At 41.9% G+C, this 16834-nt stretch overlaps 1 protein-coding gene across 7 annotated transcripts in view; it reads left to right on the top strand.

Annotated features, from left to right (window-relative positions):
* The first annotated feature begins 1437 nt into the window (after nucleotides 1-1437).
* nadka (NAD kinase a) overlaps nucleotides 1438-16834 on the top strand; it is a 19392-nt gene continuing 3995 nt past the window's right edge. For 2 of the 7 annotated variants that reach the window (XR_013772172.1, XM_079273549.1), the window contains exons 1-10: nucleotides 1472-1584; nucleotides 2186-2362; nucleotides 5194-5277; nucleotides 11303-11432; nucleotides 11632-11740; nucleotides 12056-12141; nucleotides 12246-12348; nucleotides 12473-12784; nucleotides 13244-13401; nucleotides 16322-16404. Coding sequence is in view for 6 of the 7 variants with exons in the window: in XM_079273549.1 (XP_079129675.1) it covers nucleotides 2211-2362; nucleotides 5194-5277; nucleotides 11303-11432; nucleotides 11632-11740; nucleotides 12056-12141; nucleotides 12246-12348; nucleotides 12473-12784; nucleotides 13244-13401; nucleotides 16322-16404 (1217 nt within the window). In the remaining variant the exon portion in view is untranslated. Of the gene's footprint in view, nucleotides 1585-2185; nucleotides 2363-5193; nucleotides 5278-9560; nucleotides 10065-11302; nucleotides 11433-11631; nucleotides 11741-12055; nucleotides 12142-12245; nucleotides 12349-12472; nucleotides 12785-13243; nucleotides 13402-16321; nucleotides 16405-16834 lie in introns of those variants that run through there. The other 5 variants (XM_079273554.1, XM_079273552.1, XM_079273550.1 and 2 more) reach the window with 5 other exon arrangements.

Raw genomic sequence — 16834 nt, 5'->3', positions numbered from 1 at the left:
TATTGTGAGGATAGAAATTAAAACTGCAGACTGTGGCCATCAACTTGTGATGTGACAAATACAGAAGCTACATTACTGTATGCTCACGCTTAGCGAGCACAACTTCAGAGATCTACACGTCTCTTGGAAATACTACCTGATCTTTGTACACCTATTGCACATAAGTACGAAATACAATTAGGGATTTAATATTGATTTACTGTGATTTAACCATAATACAGTACTCTAATCAAAAATTCTGGTTAAAGTTGGTGTGAGGAACTTTAAAAAAGTGTTATAAAACAGTCTCAATGTAATACTAATGCCTTTATATGGCCTATTTAAACAAGCTATTTCTATATCGTTATTCTTGGTGCTTGTTATCGTTGCCAGCGGGTCAGAGTCCACGCAAAATCATACAGATTCTCCAGAAAGTCCTTCATTGTGGCTCCACAGGTCCCCGCTGAGAGTCCCAGGCCGTATTGCTGGGCCCGCTGGAGGGAAGTGAGGCACTGGAGAACCAGGACTGAGGCGGGGCAGACTGTCGGACCATGCAAAATTATGAGAATTCTAATGAATATCACTGAACTGGGTTTATGATTCACTATTTGAAACCTTTATTGATGAATGGCTGATAGATTACGTTATTTTAAAGGTAAAATACTTTTTTTCTGCAAGAAAAGGTCCCATATCATGCCTGTAAGGGGAAATGGATGTATTGTATCGCACTTTCAATTAAAAAATCTTTATTCCAACGGTTTGGTGGATGAATAAACTAAATGAACAACCATGAAGTGGTATATTTGTGTGCAATGAGCCAGACAGTGGCGCTATCACATTGTGGTTAACAGGTTGGGCCATAACTTCTTTACTGTATACCCCACGTCCCCGAGTCAGATTCCCATGGGCCAACAGGGGGCCAGCACTGGATTTGATTTTTGCCCCCAAGCAAGGTAATTCTGGCCATGCACAGCAGTTAGACCACAATCAGTCCAATTGCATCATTGTCCAGGTGGAATCACTATTCACACAAACTGTAAAAAGTTCCAATTGCCACTTTGGGATGATTTGACGTGTCGATAGATAGATGGAAGGGACTCAATTAGCGTTCCTTCATTTTAAATGTAGAGTGATAAATTAACAATTGAGCAATGTATAGGCATTTAAATACATGAAAGCACAAGAGAAACATCTATATTCGTTATATCATAAAATAATAATAATCGTTATAACACGATGACAGTAGAACAATATAGTGAATTCAAGTGCTTTACAAGCTCACGAATTAAGCCTGTGAAATTATACTTCTTTATCATAATGTAATTACATAGTTATTTAGTTCCCTCTGATACAATCATAAAGTTATATAAACTGGTCATCCTGACCCATCGGTCGGTCTGGAGAAGTCGTCAAACATGACGTCGGCGAGGGGAGAGCCTGTGATTGGTCGGCCCGTATCAGGACGCGATGAGCTGACTGTTGACAGGTCTCTTGCAGAGTAAGATGGTGTAGCAGTATTTTCGAATCAAATAATGGCGAGGCTTTGATCCAACAGCAGGTTGCTGCGCTCCTAATTTGCGGCTTCACTAACGCTGTGGGTTAAAGGTATTGTTGGCAACATAAGTGAACGACATCACGCTTTGTGTTGAGCATGCCCAACTGCTAGCTTAGCTCGCTAACTAGCTGAACACTAGATTAGTTAGCTCACCGTTGAATCTTCTGCCATCTGGACCCGTCACCATTCATCCGCTTAACAGTCATGAATGTGGTAGCGTTGGTGGAGGTCTTGTTGTAGCGAGCGTTGATCAACCATTCGACATTTGGGATATTACTAACTTAGTAGGCTAATGTTAACAGTTAACGTTAGCTAAGCTAGCTTTAGTGACAACGAGACTGCTTGATTTACGTAGCCGCTTAATAATTATTACGCTGTATGTAGCTAAGTTACATCTAGGTTAGCTCACCTATTTATCCAGCTGGTAACTTCACATGACGGAACTCGTAAAAACCTTTAAATTACTCAACTGACTCCATAAACTCAGCTATTGTGCTGCCACTTGACTTGCACAACTTTAGAGTTTCTCTGCTAAAAAAAAAAAAGAGAAATTGGGTAACGTTACAACTTTATTTCGAGTTACACAAGTTGAACTGACCGGAAGTGATTTGACTCGCGCTTCATTAACTAATACCTGACGTGCCTCTTCAGGTTAGTTGCAGCCTGGCTGTCAGAGATGGACGGTGGAGAGGAGGTGCGAGTGGAAGCTGCCCCGCACTGCTGCTCCACCTGTGATGGGGGGGAGGTCTCCGGACGCAGCTTGGCTCGACGCAGCAGGAAGACCCGCAGCCTGAGCACCTCCTCCGCCGGCTGCTCCTCCGACTACAGGTAGGTGTTGACCACGGGGCCCACACATTATGTGATATGGGTTGTCTTTACCTGGTTTTACAGGCTGCCTCCATTACACTGAAGTGATGTCATTTTCTGAACTTGCCAGACTGTTCTAGTATTTCTGGTTACCTCTTAAAGTCAATGTTCTTGTTTTTAATGGGTTTTTGGCTAGAGGCCTGAAATAAGGTTTCTGGTTAATACAAGCTGAAGAGATTAAGTTTGGTTCTACAATATAGAATGCCATACCAGTCTTGCATTTTGAAGCTTTTACGCATCTTAAAAAAAGGCAGCTGTTAACAAGAGAATAAATGTAACTAGTGCACGTCATCATGCTGACTACTGCACCTTTACAGCCTCATTGTTTATCCTCGCTCTCATGCAACCCACGGTGTAGTTTGTGTACAGCCCATGTTACATGTTGTCAGCCGATTGCAGTCACTCGCGCTTCACGCGTGTGGAACCAGCTACATTTTGGTGGTGTTGTTCATGATCTTTGTATGTCAGTTTTGCATACATACTGTCACTTGAGTGAGCAGCAATTAAGAAGCAAAGGCTCCATAAGTACATAGCTTTCCTAGGTGTGGCTGGTCCGATGCCAACATGTTTTAAATAGAGCACATTGCAACAACTCAGTAACCTGTGGCTGTTGCAGGGCTTTTTTTTTGTTTTATGTTTTGTCAATAGTGATGAGGTGTCTTACAAGGAAGAGGAAAAAGACATTGGGCTTTCCTAACATGTCCTTAAAATACCAACCAGGACTTTCCCAGGAAATTAAATATGACTCGGAGGGAACACTTGTCCAAGATGATGAAACGCACTCCCACAGATACGGCTTTGTTGAGTTCATCCTAATTTGGCAATGACTCTTGTAATGGTCATGACACTTGGCATAAAGGTCGTTGTGATGTATTTATGTAAACAAATGGCTGTTTGGCTTTTGTAATAGGGAGGTGATGAATTCGCTAGCGCTACTTTGAGCAGTGACGCATGAATACCAAACATGAGGGAAATGGGTTGTCTTGGCTGAAAGGGTGCTACGGATCCAAATCAAATTTTAGGTTAAAAACCTGAAATAAAGTGAGAGATTATTAAGACAAGAGGATCACATAAAAAACATTTTAAGACGCCATCCTGGACTCTGATTCTTTTTGCCACTATTTATTGATCAATCGAAAAAATTATCCTTTGATTAATCGGTAATTGCAGTGTCAGAGTCCGGGCTTGTTTGTCCTTTTTGTTGAGGAGCGTGTAATCAATATTCAAGTCCAACTCCTAAACTTACAGTTTTTTACAGGAAACCTGTAAATATGTGGAAGCTGTTTCATGGGAACTTTGAAGCTGCATTAAAACCATTTGATCCACTAACGGGCAAGAGGACTCAGCAAACGGAGCAGCATTATCATCCCTTCCTGTTTCTGGCCTCCTGACTTAATTAAAAAAAAAAAAAAAAGCGCTAAAAGAGGCTCACAACTCCGGAGAGCTGTGACACACATTCATTTCAGTCAGTGTTGATATGACAATATCGATGAATGCAGCTTAAAGAACCAGTAAACAGCAGATGGGGGAATTCACAGAATCAGACCGCTAAGAGGATTTGTTGGCTGAGCGAGGTGGAGAAGCGTGAAGGCGTCTGTAGTCGGGAGGCCATCGTCTTGTGGCGCTGCGTCACGGCTCAGTGTCACTGACCTTTAACCCCCCCCCACCCCGCCGACGCAATCCTATTGTTTTAACAAATTTCAACAGTTTCCAGCTGTCCCTTTGTCTTTCTCTCGCTCCACCACGCACGCGCTACGCTTTCACTGAGCTGTTCTGACGAAACTCTTCTCGCAAAAAAAACCCCGGATGGAAGCGATAGCTGCAGCATAACTTTGCCCAGAGCTGTAGGGGAGACTTTTGGCTATTAATCAAGAGAGACGTCGTCTGTCATCATCTTGAGCAATCATTAAAGAACCTGTCAAACAGCAGCAGTCAGTCACGCTCTCTCTCTTTGTTTTCCTGCTGACATTGGAAGCTTGTGCTCAGGTAGACACTTTATTCCCCCATTGGAGCCCCTTTTCTATTGGTTGCCACATTTGTAATATTGCCTTTGAATTCCCTTGATTGTGGAATTCGCCGGTTCAGCAAAGTGATCGGCTGAAATGATCGCGATCAGGTGATTATGTAATATTTGCGACAGGCCTTGTGTTTAATGTTAATGGTTATTAAAACTGCTGGTCACTGATGCAGGGAGGAGTGATAGAAGTGTTTGTTTTTCAGACGTTTCACAATGTACGATTACTATTTACCACCGGGCCCCATTGTTCAGCACCAAAGGTCTCAGGCAACATGTTTTTAACGTTATGTAATACATTGGGGTGGAGTAGTGAGTTGCCACTGTGTGACCCACGGGGTAAGAAATAACCTCATATCTGCTGACGATGAATTCAATTTGGGAAATCCTCCATCTCACACCCTCTCTCTAAATGTCTGACTGTCACTGCGGCGGCTTCACTTCTCCTTTTTCTTTAAACAGGGAAATGAAAGTGGAATTTATTTGATTGGAAGTCTTGCATTAAGAGGCATTTAGACATGCAGGAGTTTTACAGACATCCATCAGCAGCATGCACGGTTCTCCTCCAAAGGACGGGAATGTCACACTTATCTCAAATATCACAACTGAAACAAACTCAAACATGTACTTCTTCTTTTTACTGTTTGAAAAACAGCATGGCATTTAAAGCCAGTGTGTTTTTCTTTTCTTTAACAAATTGTACAGATGTTTGCATACTTTACCGGCAGTGTCTTGTGTCTTAAACCCGGATGTTTGCCTGTGTCGTCCTCTCTTCTAGAAGGCCTCAGTCGCTTCATGGACCAAGCCCTGTGACCACATTCGGCCCGAAGGCATGCATGCTGCAGAATCCACACACAGTGATGTAAGTCGCACGGAGCAAACGCTCTCTGCATCGCAAGGAGTGTTTGTGCTTTTTTTTTTTTTTCTAAAGTTCCGAGTCGGTGTACAACTTGTGACGGCCCTGCCTCCAACAGCAGTCGTGGCTGATTGACTGATGCGGAGCACCTGGTCCTTGAGCATAAAGCCCTGCTCCAGCGTTGCTCTGGGAGCGGCTTGTCACTCTGGTATACCTGGAGTGATCGCTGCCATTTGCTGCCGGTTATGTTTGGTTTTGCTGACAACACACACACACTTTATCACACACGCATCCACGTTGACATTACTGGTGTTACTGACTGACACACTTCCGGTGGTGTATAGTAATGAAGTAGAAATAATTTGTTACTGGACTTAAGTTGTTTTTTTGGATATCTGTACTTTACTTCACTATTTATATTTCTGTTGACTTTTACTTTGACTCCGATACATTTCCCCTGAAACCTTCGTTACTTGCTACAAAATCAAATCTATCTTTAGAAACAAAATGAATCATGAGAGCAGCGTCGGGGACTGTGGTGGAACACAGACTGCAAGCAAGCAGGTTTGGTGAATCAGTGGTCCTAGCAGCAAGTTAAATCATTGGTTAATCACGTTAATGCACAATTGCAAACAAGTGCTCTCAAAGCCGCGGTGTTTTGATTCCCAGTGATGCCCAGGATGCTACATGCTATAAGCTAGCGAGCGACAACATGAGTAGAATTCCACACAGGACGGGTGGGATGAGGAGAGGTGGATGGGTCAAACAAACACTGGTGTTTCCTCCAGGAGGCCGCAGTTTGTGCCGTGTGTGATTTATTTGTGACGCCACTTCCGTAGATATTTTAACGCAAACTACGATCTTTTCCTAAACCTAACCAAGTAGTTTCATCGCCTAAACCGTAGTTGTTTCCTGTGAAGATGGAAGTTTATTTTGAAAAGACAGTGTGCATGTAACAAGCCAAAACAGACTCATGTTGCTGGACTTTTGCAGGAAAAACGCACGAAAAACTTTTTGTAAGATATCAATAAAACGGGGATGAATTTATATCATTGTATAAAGAATGACATGAGAAGATCAATCTCATGTCTAAGTTAAATCGGCTATAATCACTCTTTTAAAGTGATCAGTGACTCGTCTAAAACATTTAAAAAAGGAATAACTTCAACAGAATCATTCTATACACTGTAGCTTCTTTACATTCTAATTGAATGTAAAGAAGTCACATTGTATTCTAATACAATGTGACTTCTTTACATTCGAATAGAATTGTCTTTTGAAGATGAACAGGACATTTTTCAGTTTGAAGTAATGACTGGGTTACTTTCGCTGCTGCTTTAGTATTGATCATGTTTTGATATTTGAGTCATGTTGTGGATGATCAGATGGAGTTATGATGGTAGCAGTCGCCCAATTGCAGATTCAGCTTGCGCAAAACCTTTATTGTGTTCAAATCAGACCCATAGGAGTTTACAAGGCAGGTGTCCTTTCTCACAACACTGACCTGATGCATCAAGTGGATATCTTTTGCTGAACATAATATTATGCATTGGTCCTCTACATCCTCTAGTCTAATGAGCAGACTTATAAACGCACTGTTACAACTCCTTCATAGTGTCATATTGCTTTTCGGAGAATTATGATGATAAGTTCATAGTAGATGCAAAAGTAGACTTATGTACAATATATTATGTTGAACATTGTTGCTCCTGAATGGATCACAGCAACCCAATTATGTTCAACACAGCTCCATGTCCTTGGTCATGGTGCCACAGCACTTAAAAGAATAAACTTCATAATTCTCAAAATTCTGACCTTTTGCTTTTTTATTAACAGCATTTACTTGTACTTTTACTTTCAATACTTAAGTACATTTAATATCTGAAAATTACTTTTGATACTTAAGTACAATAAATATCAGATACTTTAAGACTTTTACTCAAGTAGTATTCTAATCGGTGACTTTTACTTTTACTGGAGTCATTTTCCAGTCAGGTATATTTACTTTTACTCAAGTATGGCTTTTGGGTACTTTGGGTACATTCAGTTTTTAACTTGAGTGGGGTTAAAGTTCACCGTTACCTGACCTCGCATGATGGAACACCGCATGCTAACTAACCGCAACGCCGCAGACACCGACTAACCACAATAGCAAGTTTACTGAGCTTAGTGAATATTGGTCAAATCATTAAATCAGACGGCTTATCCAAAATATACAGGACATGGAAATATAAAGACACAGACATCAAACACGCACTTCATGTTTACTTTCGTCTTGAAGTGGACAAAAAATCTGTACTTTTACAAAGCAGACCGAGCTTCTGAGCGTCATTGAGGCGAAGTGACATCGCTCTTACTTAAATTATGAAAAGCCATTCTCCCTTTATTATTATTATTATAATTATATATCACACTGGTCTGTAAGGTACTGTGTACTTCTCCTGAACTTGTTTATGAGAAGCTTATAACCTTATGAGCCCAGTCTTGCACTTAAATGCCTTCATATCCTCTTATGTAACTTCAAAGTTGGCAAAACTCCAAACATTCCACGCCGTATGTTACGTGTTCTTTATCCGCTTGTTTCACTGCTCTAAATGAAGCATTGAAACCAAGGACGTGCTTTATGGCAGTACTACTGCATCAAATATCGTACATTTTACAGTGACTTCTGCGTCATTTCTGTGGATTTTGAACAGTGTTTGGCAGGTTGTGGCAGTATGATCCATACTAATAGCTGAGCTCGCTCACACGTCACATCATCGTGTCTCTCTGCGAACATGTCTTACTGTTAATATCACGCCAGGGAAAGTGATCGTGACATGTTTCACCTTATTTTGGCTCTGCTCCATAATAACCCTGAACATAAACATTCCCACGTTGGGTTGCCCGTCTGTCACCCGACCTCAATCCAACTGAGCGTGTGCCGACTCGCTGGAGACACACTGACATCAAAAGGTCCCCGAAACCAGTAGAGCCACATACCGAGCTTTTCACCGACTGCTATTAGCATTATTATTATTATTATTATTATTATTATTATTATTATTATTTTAGAAAAAATTGTATGCTTGTGTATTGATACACAAACTCTGGTGTTGTATCGGCAGCAGTATTTAAACGTCATTTAAACAGCGTTTCTATTTAATTTGTCTAATTTCAGATCCATTTTCAATACACATGAATGTATCCATACTTATAACCACAAGCTGTTTCAGAGCTGTGACATTTGGATTGCGTTGTAGCTAGCAGCAGGTGTTCATAATAACGTGTTCAACTTTCATAAGTCCACGTAATGAGTCGGCAGACATAGGATGGACTCGTGATGTATTTACCCGTCAGCGCTTTGTCAGACGGTTGACTTCTTGACTCCCTCGGCCACATTAAGTTGCTCCTGGCAACTGTTTGTTTTCGGCAGCAGCAGTAATTGAAGGACTAGCTTCTTCAAAGCTGCGGGACGGGTTGAAAGTAGCAAAACCAGTCGATTGCCGAGCCTCTTTATCAGGACGCTATGTTCTGCATTGTTTTCACCCTGTGTGTTTGTGGGTGTGTGTGTGTGTGTGTGTGTGTGTGTGTGTGTAATCTTGGCAAAATGTGTTCCTGGAGACACTTACTATAGCGAGAACTGCAACAGGGAGGGGGGGGGGGGTTCTGGGTAGTTTGCTAGGTGTTGATATGTCTGTCTTTGGGCAGATACTGTGACAGTCATGTAGCTGGGGTTAAAATGAGGGCAGGGTTTGCGGATGTGCCTCCCTTACAAACAAACACTGTGCCAACAGACTGCACACACATACCGCGTTCATTGCATAATAATGGAGCCTGTCGGTAAGCACTTCCTCTTCCCGCAGGTCGTCAGGCAGCGTTATCTTTTCTTGGAAATGGGTCATAAAATAAAAGATTTACTTTTCTCAAGGAAACAAATTTTTCTTCTTTTTTTTTTTAAAATTTTCTTTAAAATAAGTTGAAATGTAAACCCTAACTAGATATATCTCATCCAGTAGTACAGTGTTTATTTCATACGTAGTACCTCTCATCCTACGTCATTTTTAGATAATTTAAGTAATTCATTCTGTATATACAGAAGACTAATTGTGGTCATACTTGTCACCACAGTGGATATACTAGTTTCAGGAATGGCTTTGTTGTGTGTCAGTAACTCACACCCGTCCTATCAGGAAAGTCTTTCTCTGAACTGGGCGTGTTCAGCACAGCCGAGTGGGCTGAGCCGAGATGAAGTCAATTTTAAGATGCGTGAGAGCCTTCACTCAGCAGCAGAATGCACCAGGACGGTTTCGAGTCAAGTCCTCGCTGGGACAGAAATAGCCCCAGTGGATCCATCCCGAGGGCTTGTTAGTGGATCCATCCCGAGGGCTTGTTAGTGGATCCATCCCGAGGGCTTGTTAGTGGATCCATCCCGAGGGCTTGTTAGTGGATCCATCCCGAGGGCTTGTTAGTGGATCCATCCCGAGGGCTTGTTAGTGGATCCCGGAGCCTCGACCACCCGCGCATGGAGAGAGACCCTCCTCGCTCGGCCTCTCAGACTGCCGCTGGCTGATCCGCAGCTTGACCGCGAGAAGCGAACTGACGCGGTTGCTCCACGCCGCTTCACTATGTGTGGCAATCGAGGAAGTCGTCTGAGGTAGAATGAGCCGTTCCGTCAGCGCGGGCCACCAGGACAGCGTCCCGTTCTCCAGCTGAAACCCCTGAAGCGGCATCCTTTGTTACATGTGTACAGCCATGAAGTTCAACCAGTGCGTACCGCAGGACACTCCCGGCGAGAACAAAGTGTGGAAGTGGTGAGAGCAAGTCCCCCCCCCCCCCCCCCTGTCTCTTTCTCAACACGGAGGATATGTTTAATGTGTTGCCAAACCAGATGATCAGAGCGCTGCACTGCCTGCGCGCTAAAACTGTAACGCTCCAGTGGTTCAGACAAAGCAGGGAACTCGTTTAGGCTTTGGCTTGAATGAATGAATGAATGACTATTTGTCTTGGAAGTCCAGGGTTGGGCTGATCCGGCCTTTCGGAGGCTGATATGCCACATCAAGGTTCAGCTGTACCTTGTCGAGCGGCGGTTGTAACACTTCAGAAGTGTCTGTTTGCGTGTTATCACAGGCTGGCTGTTAACAACGGCACGGCCCTGTGTTTAGGACAGAGAGGTGTGTGTAAATGAAAGGGGAAGGTCAGGGTATGGATGCTTTGAGGCGGACAGAGGAGAAGCCGGCCATGAATAGATCACCGCTTCAAATGCTAATGAAGTATTGCTTTTGTTTTCCCGTGTTTGTGTTGGAAAACAGGCCGGCACAGCTTTCATTAGTCTCAATCGGGCTCACTTAAATTAGGAAGTGGTTTATTGTATTTGTACATTTGTCTCCACCTGTGGTGCTTTTTTTTTTTTTTAAAGCCGCGAGTGAGTTCACACAGTAACCTGTGCAGCCTGTCTCACACTTGTATTTCCTGCCTGGTGAGTAATCTGTGACAATTACAATAAGATTTGATGTTTTGAGTCGATTCTGCTTTCTCGTGTTATTTGTTTGGGTATGTGTGCCTGCGAGCACTGAACATTTGACTCTTTAACATAAGTACGAGAGCAGTTATCTAAGATTTAGCAATACCAACGTCTAGGATTCAGTCTAGTTAAATCCTAGACTAGGATCCTTTGGCTATTTCCAGCTTTATTTATCATATTACAATATGTTTTTTTTATTCGTTTCATCCCTCTGGAGTTCATCCTCACAACTCGTGGCGCTTTGCTTGCCAACTCAGAGATATTCTCACCCTCCTTTTTATCTTCAGAACTTGTCCATTTCACAGTGTTTTCTTTTAGAAACATTGTGGCAATAATATCCCCCGACTCGCTGTCAGGGGGACGGAGCAGTTCTGATTATGACGACCAGTAGGTCGCTTCGGTTCGTTAACAGATCCTACGTCAGCCACAGTCTGTGGGTTCAGCGCTCAGGTCTTTGCTGATGTAACGGGTGCCCGTTCAGTCCGTCTTCCCCCTCCTGAGGTCAAAGTTGTGTCTTTGTGTGTTCAGGCACATTCAAGACCCCGCCAGCCAACGGCTGACGTGGAACAAGCCACCGAAAAGTGTCCTTGTCATCAAGAAGATACGAGACGCCAGTCTGCTTCAGCCTTTCAAAGAGCTCTGCATATTCCTCACCCAGGTATGACCCACGTGTTCACCCGCACTGCTTACTCTGGGAGTGATGCGTCAGTGTTTATGGGCGGGAAGCTGCTAATGGGTCAATGGGAAACTATTTTGTGGGATGCTGTCTTTCTTTCAAAGTCCTTGCTGTCAGTTGCTAATCTTGTTGTTTTTTTTGTTTTTGTGTGTGTGTGTGTGTGTTGTTGTTGTTGTTGTAGGTGAAAGACTTGATTGTTTATGTGGAAAATAAAGTCCTGGAGGACCCAGCTATCTCAGACGATGAAAACTTTGGTGCCATTACGAAGAAATTCTGCACTTTCAGAGACGGTATGAAAACCAGCCATCTTTGCTATGTCAGTATGCACACAGTGTGTGTGTGTGTGTGTGTGTATGTATGTATGTATGTATGTATCTATATATATATATATATATATATATATATATATATATATATATATATATATATATATATATATATATATATATATATATATATATATATATATATATATATATATATATATATATATATATATATATATATATATATATATATATATATATATATATATATATATATATATATCACAAAACAGACAGGAGCTTAGATGAGATAATTAAAAGGTTTATTTTATTTCCCAGATCTTGATGACATCTCTAATCGCATAGACTTCATCATCTGTCTTGGTGGAGATGGAACTTTGCTTTATGCGTCGTCGCTCTTCCAGGTATTCAGCCTCATTCCTCCTGTCACTCTAAAAACAGCCTTCATGTGCTCTTTACATTTACTGGTGTGCCACTACAGTGCTCTCCTTCCTTTGTTTACTTGTAGGAGAGCGTTCCACCAGTTATGGCCTTCCACCTGGGCTCCCTGGGATTCCTGACACCCTTCAAATTTGACACCTACCAGTCTCAGGTCACCCAAATTATTGAAGGTAGTGAGTGTTCTCCAACCTCTGTCTTTCTACAGCTCTTGTTCTGTTTGCCAAAAGCACGTGTTGTGCTCCAGTCGTCGTACACAAAAGACACTTCATATATTTGTATGTGTTGTGTACGTAGGTAATGCTGCCATCGTCCTGCGAAGTCGCTTGAAAGTCCGGGTGCTGAAGGAGAACTGCGAGAAGGCCAGAGCTGACGAAAACTGCATCATCCTGACTAACGGGGACATTGAAAGCAGCCGGAAAGCTGCGCAGTATCAGGTAATATCAATGGGGAGCTCGCTCTGCACTGTAAACACGACCAACCAGCTAAGCCATGTGAACCTGTTGCAGGTACTGAACGAGGTGGTGGTGGACAGAGGACCCTCCTCGTATCTCTCCAACGTCGACCTCTTCCTGGACGGACACCTCATCACCACAGTGCAGGGAGACGGTGAGTGATGTTCAGCCGGGAAATCTGAGCGCTTGCATGGGGTCGGTGTGGTTTGTGCCGTATACCACCACCATTTAACAATGGTGACTGAATTAGATCAGTGCTGTGTGGCGAGCCGTACTCTCTGAGTGAAACGGTCCGACAGCCCAAACAACACGTTCTGCAGATAGAGCAACTGTTATTCTCCTTCACCTTCCAGCAAGCATTGCATTTTATACAGAAGCTTCTAAACATGTTTTCGTTGTGTTCATTCAAAATACAAAAGCACTACTTGACATTACAGCTAGGGTTGTATCGATACTAAAAAGGTACCTGTACGTTAAAAACGATACGATTTAGCATATTTAAGATTAAGATGCAGGCCAATAGATGTATTTCTATTCTACATATACATTTGTTTCTGTGCCATATTAACCCTACGTGACGTGGTGTCGTGCCATAACTCTGTGTCCCCCTCAGGTGTGATAGTGTCTACACCCACCGGCAGTACAGCGTATGCAGTGGCAGCAGGAGCCTCCATGATCCATCCTAACGTGCCAGCCATCATGATCACCCCCATCTGCCCTCACTCGCTCTCCTTCAGGCCCATCGTGGTGCCCGCCGGGGTGGAGCTCAAGGTATCGACACCAACTGTTTGAGTCACTTCAGGAAGTGCTTTGTTTTGCACTGGTTTTTTACCAAATATGCATGTGATATAACTACATGAACTTAAGATATATTTTGATGATAAAAAAAAAAAAAGAGTATATTTATTGAGCATTGAGGACAACTAGAAAATGCATTTCCTGCTGAAAATGCGTTGGAATGCTGAAATCTGAAATGAACCTCAAAAACATTGCTGCAAATAGATATCCAATTTAAAAAAAAATTGCAAAAAGCTTAATAAATCAAAAAGTTGAAAGATTACAAATATGAAGTTATATCACCCTTCTCCTGAAAGAGCTGAACATTTTGATATTCGAACGGTTTCTGTAGCTTAAAAGAATTCCAGCGGTAGTGATATTTGTTGTAGTATTATTAGCAGTATAAGTATTAGTAGCATTTGAATAAGTACTAGTTGTAGCAGTAGTGATATTTGTAGTAGCAGTAGAAGTTGTAGTCAAGTATTAGTAATTAGAAGAAGTAGTAGTATCAGTAGTCGTAGTGGTCGTAGTATTTAATATAACAGTAGTAGTAGAATAAGTAGTAGTAATAATAGTAAAGTCAGTTTTTGAAGTAGCAGTAGTAGTAGTACTAGTAGCAGTCGTACTAATAGCTGTATTAGTACTGGTAGTAGCAGTATTAACAGTTGTGGTATAAGTAAGAATAGTAGTGGTAGTAATAGTGGTAGTAATAATATTTATGGTAGCAGTAATAGCAGTAGCAGTAGTAGTAATAGTAGCAACAGCAAAAGTTGAAGTAATAGTAGTAATACTGTAAGAAATTTGAGCAAAAAACTGTAGTTAGTAGATATAATAAAAGTGTTTAATAATTCATAATTAAGAATTCATAATTAGTCATAATCATAAGGGTTTTGGGAATGCATAATTAAGATAAACATAAAGTGTTGTAAGATTAGTCGCTAATAAGACATGAAGCTTCTGCCAAGGTTGCAGAAGTGTAGCTTTTATACTAAAGGATTATCATAGAAGGGAGTAAGTCATAACTGACAGGATTTGAATGTGTTAGCTGCTCAGGGAGAGAGAGATTTGGAGATAGGCGTTTACAGAAGTGTGTATGGAAATTGGCCAATAGCAATTGAGATAGACTGAAGGGGAGGAGTCGCGAACGAATATGTGGGAGGTTTGATTTAAGTCTTTTTCTCTCTCGTGAAGGCTCTCAGACGACGGACGTGTTTTTATACCTGAGGAGCTGAGTAGAGTTTTTTTGTAAATGGGGTTTTATTGATTTAATATTTCATAGGAGTATGTACTCCAATGTTTAACTGTAATCGTACTTGCATCAGTGGAATTAAATTCCTTATAATTGTAAACCAGTCTTGGTAGATTTCTTATCGCAGCGTGTCGACTGTGCAAAGCAGCCGGACACGCGTGCTCTGGCCTTCTCTCTGTGGGGTGTGAGTTTCATCCTCCACAATACCAGAAATATTAGCAGCAGTAGTAGTCGCAGTATTAGTAAGAGCATTCATTTTTTTCAACAAAAAAGCCTAATTTTGAGCGAAACGTTTAAATACAGTTAATCCGTGAGGCTTTTATTTTGAAAGGGTGGGACTGGGAGGGAGGGGGAGAGGAGACATAATCATCATGTTTGACACATAAACAGAGGTTATTAAATGACAGGCTTCATCACAAGCAGTTCAGTTAGAATTCACTCTGGGGCTTTTATTTTGAAATGGGGTGTGGGGTGTGGGGGAGAAGGGGAGAGGAGATGGAATCATAATGTTAGATAAACACAAACCGGTTATTAAATGACAGGCTCATCACAAGCATTTCAGTTAGGATTCATTCTGTGGGGCTTTTATTTTAAAATGGTGTGTGTGTGTGTGGGGGGGGGGGGTGGAGGGGGGAAAGACCTCTAAAGATCCCTAAGACCTGAAAGACTGTATGAGAGACACAGAGAGAGAGAGGAGTGTATGTGCGCGTGAGTCTGTGTGTTTATCAACATCACTAATTGGCTCAATTGCAAACACCTGTGTGCCTGAAGCCATTTCATGGAGATAAAACAGGGAAACACCTCTCAAACAAATCATCAAAACTCCCATAACCGTAGCTCCTATTGCTCCGATATTAATAATTGAGGGGAAGGATGAGTTGAAGAACAGATTCTGTAAAAATTGTGTCTGTAGTGTAACAAATGTGGCTTAACTGGCGATCTAGAAATGGGGTACCGTGTTCTGTGGAAGATTTTTTTGAAGCAAAGTTTAACATTGGTCTCTATGGAGCAGAAAGTTGGTTTTCCTCTCAATTAACGGCTTCCGTGTCAAATGTGGAAATCTGTGGGATTCCACAGTAATTTTTTCTACGACAAGGACAATATTAGCTACTTCTACATCCAGAAATTATGCGTGAAGATTGTGGACACAGTGGCAAAACACAAATGTTTTTTTCACAAGAATCTCAAGCTGCTCTTCACTCTAGCGGTGACATCACGCACTCTAAGCTGCGCAATACACACCCATTATAAAGTCAGAAAAGGGCTGAAAAATCATAAAAGTTAAATTGCTGCTGTCTGTAGCTGAAAGTATGAGGAAGTTGAAGGATTTGAAAGTTGAAGAAGTTTAAGAGGATTTGAAAATATTCTCCACAGAGATCCCATTGAAAATATAAAGCTTAATAATTCAAAAAAGTTTAAAGGTTAGAAATAGAAAAAGTCATAGCAGAGATGAGCTGAAGGAGCTGAACATTTTGATAGTTGAACGCTTTCTGTAGCTTACAAAATGAAGAAGAAGAAGAGTTGCAACGAAAAATGGGGGGGAAGGATGAAATAGTGGAATAAAGAAACAGGATAACAATAGTTGGAATGCTTAACAGCATTCCAACAATAAAACAACCTTTGTCCTTTCTGTGACTTTTCTACACCCTTTACTTGACTTTTCAGATAATGCTGTCACGTGACGCGAGAAACACAGCCTGGGTGTCATTTGACGGAAGAAAGAGACAAGAGATCTGCCACGGAGACAGGTTAGTCTGCACCTGAAGAATATATCAAGGATGAGAGGACTTATGTCTCAACAGGATTTGGAAAAACTTGTCCATGCATTTATCTTCAGCAGACTGGACTTCTGTAACGGTGTGTTTACAGGTCTCTGTAAAAAGTCCGTCAGAAAGCTGCAGCTGATTCAGAACGCTGCAGCTCGAGTCCTCACTAAGACCAGGAGGGTGGATCACATCACTCCAGTTCTGATGTCTTTGCACTGGCTTCCTGTCCAACAAAGAATTGACTTTAAAATCCTGCTGTTGGTTTACAAAGCACTGAATGGTTTAGGGCCAAAATACATCTCTGATCTGCTGCTACCTTATGAACCATCCCGACCCCTCAGGTCGTCTGGGACCGGTCTACTATCTGTTCCCAGAGTCAGAACTAAACATGGAGAAGCAGCGTTCAGTTGTT

Source organism: Melanostigma gelatinosum, assembly GCF_949748355.1.
Source record: "Melanostigma gelatinosum genome assembly, chromosome: 8".
NCBI lineage: Eukaryota > Metazoa > Chordata > Actinopteri > Perciformes > Zoarcidae > Melanostigma > Melanostigma gelatinosum.
Note: the sequence above shows the minus strand (reverse complement) of the source record. Positions and strands in the feature narration are given on the sequence as shown.